This window comes from Pinus tabuliformis, chromosome 6, assembly GCF_031772625.1.
Source record: "Pinus tabuliformis cultivar Carrire ecotype Pingquan chromosome 6, CPIR1, whole genome shotgun sequence".
Taxonomy (NCBI): Eukaryota; Viridiplantae; Streptophyta; class Pinopsida; order Pinales; family Pinaceae; genus Pinus; species Pinus tabuliformis.
The window spans coordinates 1,255,463,095-1,255,469,094 of NC_142292.1; the positions used below are offsets into that span (position 1 = coordinate 1,255,463,095).

Below are 6,000 nucleotides of genomic sequence, written 5' to 3' on the forward strand. Positions count from 1 at the left end.
AGAGGAGGCAGCATTCAATAGTCTCTTGAAGGCTTTGAATGACATGGCAAAGGGGCAAAAATAAATGTTGGAGGAGCTTAAGCAGCAGAACCAGGACAACAGTGTCCACAGGGATTTCGTGTTTGGGGAGACTTCAGGGGCTTCCCACCAGTATGACCACCATTTCCCTTTAACTCACCCACACGCTTTCAGTGTGCCAACTAGAACCACATTGCACATGTTTTTACCTTAAGGAGCTGGTGAACAGGTTGGGCAGGATGAGATGCCCACAGAAGAGTACTACCGGGAGTTGCAGTTGATGGGGGGGGATTTTCGCACTGCACTAAGTTTCAAGGACTATTGCTAGCTCAAGCAAAATGACAAGGGCAAGGGCACAAGAAGTTCAGGCATGCAGAATTTTGTGTCGCAGAGCACCATTGGGAGGATGTACCTCCCCACTTTCGATGGTTCTTCTAAGTGTACGCTAGGGCTTGGGTGGAGAAGTTAGATACGTATTTTCATATTAGTCGAATTAATGAGGTGGAGGCCATCAAAATGGCCACCTTGCACTTGGAGGGGGAGGCACACGACTGGTGGTTCCATGGGTTGTCCACACTAGGGCATGCTTGCATGATTTCTTATGAGGACTTCACACGGAGGGGTTGTGGATCATTTTGACAGGAGGGACCCGGAGGCACACTTCCGAGAGCTGACTCAGCTCAAGCAGACAGGCAGTCCCGAGCATTATATTACAGAGTTCCTGAAGGTGTCAGTGATGATGCCGGATTTGTCAGATGCTAGGAGGGTCTACACCTTCGTGGAGGGTTTAGTTGAGCCCTTGCGTAGGTTAGTGAAGGCAAGCAGGCCCGCTACTTTACAAGAGGCAATGAATCACCTAAGTGACTTGCAGGACACAATCCCCAAGACTAAGGCACCAGTTCCACCACAAGCTACTTTTCCCCAAAGGGATTGTGACACTAGACCCCCACCACAGACAGATGTTCAGGGGCGTGGGCAGCTGGATGATGAGACTAGGAGAGACCTTCGTAGGAGGAAGTTGTGCTTCACTTTCCAGGAGCCATGGGCACCTAGGCATCTGAAGCAAGGCCTTGGAGGTTTTCCTTCACCTAGGTCGTGGGCATTCAATGATTTTTATCCATCCTTGTTGAAGGCCAAGAGTTCTTGGAGGGTTAGATCAATTATTTGGAGTATTTGCAATCATAAGCATAAGTTGATTTGATTTGACTTTGTATCTTGAGGAGGTTGTGTTGTGAAGTTCTTTCATCATTGTAGTTTTCCTTGAGTTGAAGAATCCTTTCCCTATGTCAAAAGGACTTCTTCTTTATAACATAATAGAAAAGGATCTTGTTCTTGAGGGAGCTTGGGACCTCAATCTCATGGTATCTCACCTCCTTATTTAGAAGGAAGGGCTTCTCTTTCTCTTTCTCTTTCCCTTTCTCTTAGTCTTTAGATCTAACTTGCTAACTAGTCTCTCTTGCATTGCTAGTTTCATTGTTATCATAGTTTAGATTTGATCTCTTTAGTTGCATTCATTAATTGATCTAATTGCACATGAAATATCTCGTCCTTGTTTCACTTGCAAATGAAGATTTAAAGTAGTCTCTCTGATAACTTGTTAGAAATCTTATTTGCCATCATTCACTTGTGCTTTCATCATATAACTTTACTTGTTTCCATTGTCTAATATAAGTAAAGACATCTTAAGAAGCATTTCTTGTTAAAAGCATTTAAGACACTACTCTAACATCTGATCTAATTGCATCTCTTCGATTGTTTCATTGAGTAATATTCTACTTGCTTCATTGAGTAATATTCTACTTGCTTCATTTAATTATTGTTGTAAGCTAATCATCTTGTGTTTTAAATCTTGATTACAAGTGGATTGGCTTTTCCTTTATTGAAGCATTATTGTTATTAGGTCTCATTGAAGCATTTGCATTTGCATCTTAGATCTAAGATTGCATCCCTTAAAATTTACCTCCAAGCATAAGCTTGGTTGATAGAAAGTTAGGATCACCTTCTTCACTATTCAATTTGAGAAGCTTGACCCTTAAACAACGATTAAAACAAGTGACTTTGCAGTTCTCTTATGGCCGAGTCCCTTGTAGGAATAGAGGCACTTGGGTTGCTAGATGTCTTTGGTATGTATCATTAATGAGGCCCTAGCCTCCTTCCCCAGCACTTCTCCCAATAACCTTGTTCTAAGACTTGCTTCAATAATTGAGGAGAAGGCCTTCACCCTTAGAATAGGCATATAATTAAAATTAACCAAAATCTTGCATTACACATAGGTAGATCTTGCATTCATTCATCTTGCATTTCAATTGATTATCGTAAATTGGGATTGTGAGCTCATTTCATGCTTGAAAATATTACATTATTGTACTTGTCATTTTCAAATGTATTATTTCTTGAGTATTATTTTTACTTGAAGTACAGGTCTTATTTATATTGCAAGCTTATCTCTTATTGCTCATATATCCAATTGTTTTGATCTCTTGATCTCTTGTACTAACATTGTCTTGCAGCATTGTTTATCTTATAAATTGAGATATTGTGCAAGTACTTTAATTCATATTTTGAGCATTGTTATTAAGGCATTGGTCTCTCACTCTTTATCATTTTCAGTGTCTCATTGATCTAATTGAATCTATTTTTAACACTTACATTGCTCATTAATTATCGCACTTGCATAATAACTTTAAATCAAGTTGTCTAGAAAAGTAATTGCCCTGCCCTTAGTCTCCTAGAACTTATTGTTCCAACAAGTTTTCCTCTTTCATTTACGTTTACGGACTACCCCCCATAACTTGTTTAGGAGAGAGCTTAAACGGAATGAGTAGGGAATAGGTGACAGCCCCTACTCTGAGAGTTGCGCCTTAGGTGTACATTTTGGGCGACAACAAGTCCCATTGTTGTTATTTGGTCTAGTAGTTGTCCCATAGGTTCCCCTCCTAGGACCACTACTAGATTGTGTGGTAACAAGCCATACAATCCAGCAGTGAAGGGGGTTGTACGAGTTACAACAGCAGAAGTTCAACACAACAATTCAACTGTACAATTCAGCAGGAAATTGACCGTACGATTTCTAGAAGGAAGCCGTACGATTCAGATCAGCAGGAGGCCATATCTGTGAGCTGTACAGTGGCCAGGCTTGCTATAGTTTTTCTTTCTCAGTGGACAAGTTTTCCTAGTGTGGGAAGCCCTTGTAAGTTTGGAATAATTTTAATGAAAAAGTGATTTGAAGAGGAGGAAAAATTACGTGTATTTGGAAATTTATTTGTTTATGCTGATTTATTTTTCCAACAATTGTATAATAATTCTATGGTCTGAAATTTTCCATTTAAAAATTAAATTTCAGCATTTTTACTTGAGATCATAAGGAGGTTATTCACCTACAGTCTAAAGAAAATTTTATCACTCTTAGAATTTTTATGGAGTTTCTTTTGCACTCCCACATTGTATTTTCACTGGTTACTTGTTCAACATTAATAAATTATGTCATCTAATCATATCAACTAATGAATTTTTCAAATTTCTCTTAAGAAAATTCAGATTTCCAATTTCAGTCCAGGAATTTCATATTACTAGTTTCAGCAGTAATTTTTTCCAATTTTTCGTTCAGATTATAGTTAGCAGATTCATTTCACAATCATAACAGCACTCTTCACTCAGTCTATACTGCTTTTTGTAAATATTTTTCTGTAAATGAAAGATTTATTTTTCATGAAAAAAACTCTATAATGTTAGGTTTGTAACATCTTTTACCACTCTGGTTGTTAATATATTGTTAGAAGTGACTAATAGTGAGGAGCTGCAACAATCCATCCCAATTAACTTAATTTTATGCAGTGATACTGATTTTAACAAGTGAGCTTTCTAAAATTCTTAAATGTCTTAAGAATATTTTATATTTCTTTCAAAGCTTGTCTTTAAAAAGTTATTTACCATGTAAGCTGCAGCTGTTTCTTCAGGTATTTCACCATTTGAACCTCGATGAGCAATATTGTAAGGCCGTGCTGTCTGGATTGGCTGTCGGTTTTTATTGGCTTCTTTGCTTGGAAGTGGATAGAAAGGCCTTTCGGCCCGCCCACAAACATTTTGCAATGTAAGCAACAACAGAGTGACTGCAAACAATGGAATCTATCAGTTTCATAAAGTAGATGCTATGCTGAAAACCATATCTGTCTTATTTTATATTTCACAACACCCAGTTCACAATTTGTGAGAGAGAAACTTATTAAAGAAATGTAAGCAACAAAGCTATCAAATTAAATTTTGTACCAATACTCAGGAAAAGAAATCACCAAGTGTGATTCATGTTTTAATGGAACTTGGCTTTCTCTGTTTTTGTCTTCATTTTAAAAAGGAATCACAAAACCTTAAGTAACTTCTAATAAATTAGCCAATCCCATTATGCATGGATAACACAATAGTGGACACTAGATTCAATACAAGATATTGCCACAACATCGTATTACATTGACACATCAACAAGAGAATGCAAACGAACATAAAATTATTCAAATCATTACAAGCAACAGTTTTTCTAATTCTTCCAAGGGGACTGACTGTTTGCAATGCTGTTTTCACACAACACAAGAACCTACATAAAAAAAAAAATATGAGAAGAATATGTTAACATTTTCACTTAACTCCTAGTGATCTGAACTTGTGCACCTAGTGGAATTAGCACATCCACAGCAACAACTGTGATGTCGTTAGCTTCACATACACAGTCAACTGACTATGGAAGGACAATCTATGAAGCTAACTCAAATATATAAAAATGAATTCATAATACAGATAGCAGTATACAAAATTGACAAGAGGAATTGGACAGAATATCAACTCCAAATTCTCATTGAAGAAATAAATTTGTACATTATCAACAGTATGAAACTTTTACAACACTCCTATCTATCAACCAACTATGACTAACCACAACACTAACCCTTCTACAATCCAAGGGAAATGAATAAATAATACATCCTGAGGGAAGCGTTTCATTTCTCATCCAATTATACCTTAGCAATACATTAATGTATAATATTCAAGATGATGAAGAGGAAGAGAGAGAGTACAAGAAGTCATTACAGCTGTTGGGATTCAATTCATAATGATCCATTGAGTTGTCCATCCACATCAGCATGCCTACGCTGAACTAATGCACCCAAGCTTTTGTGCCTGGGTCAACATCTAGGTGTTCATGACTGAAATATAAAAACATCCATAACATAATTGATTCACTCAGATGTGCGCCAAGTTATCACCACAACGCATGCCCATGTGTAAACATCTTCTAGGCTGAACACTCTTTCCAGCACAACTTAGTCATGGACTTAGTTGATCTCTGACTTTGCCACATATCAAACCTCCCTGCTTAGAAGCTGTTGGTTCTCGACAATTGTCATGATAATTGAGGATATTTTGCTAGAATCTCCTCTAAGGTGTACCACTTGTTGGCTTGGGGTGACTATCATTTCAACCCAAACTTACACCACGTCGGGGTTCCCTATTTAGTTACCCACTCTTTGCAATATAGGATCGTCATCTTCCAACTCGACACCAACTTCAGCAAGTAACTCTTCAAAACAAGAGGCAACAGATTCCTCTTCATCATTGTCCAGCATCAATGGCTCATAAAGCTTCAAGGGATTGTTGAAGACCATATGAATGCCCATGCATGCTAGTACGACCAACTTGAACATTTTCTCTCCCATCTACTCAAATATAATGTCAGAACTATATCTGAGCTACAAAAACTTGATGGCCTACACTATGTTGATCATGCTTGGACTTGTGCATCTACCAACTCATATGCAAAACATCTTAAATTTGATCACAAATCCTCCAGATATGGTCCATAAATCCTATCACCTATCACCTACCCATGTGCAATGGCCTTCTTCCTTATTGTTCCTCATGCATAGGAACTAAAAAAGTTAATAGATCCTTTAGTAGAAATCCAAGATACATTTCAAAAGTTGAAACATCTAT

General features: G+C 37.7%; 1 protein-coding gene across 1 annotated transcript in view; it reads right to left on the minus strand.

Moving 5' to 3' along the window:
- LOC149263212 (glycerophosphodiester phosphodiesterase GDPD6-like) overlaps positions 1 to 5,010 on the minus strand; it is a 251,388-nt gene extending 246,378 nt beyond the window's left edge. The window contains exons 1-3 of the mRNA XM_089386941.1: positions 4,955 to 5,010; positions 4,536 to 4,606; positions 3,949 to 4,127 (exon numbers count right to left, since the gene is read on the minus strand). Of these exons, the coding sequence (XP_089243067.1) occupies positions 3,949 to 4,127; positions 4,536 to 4,606; positions 4,955 to 5,010 (306 nt within the window). The remainder of the gene's footprint in view (positions 1 to 3,948; positions 4,128 to 4,535; positions 4,607 to 4,954) is intronic.
- Between the last annotated feature and the right edge of the window lie 990 nt (positions 5,011 to 6,000).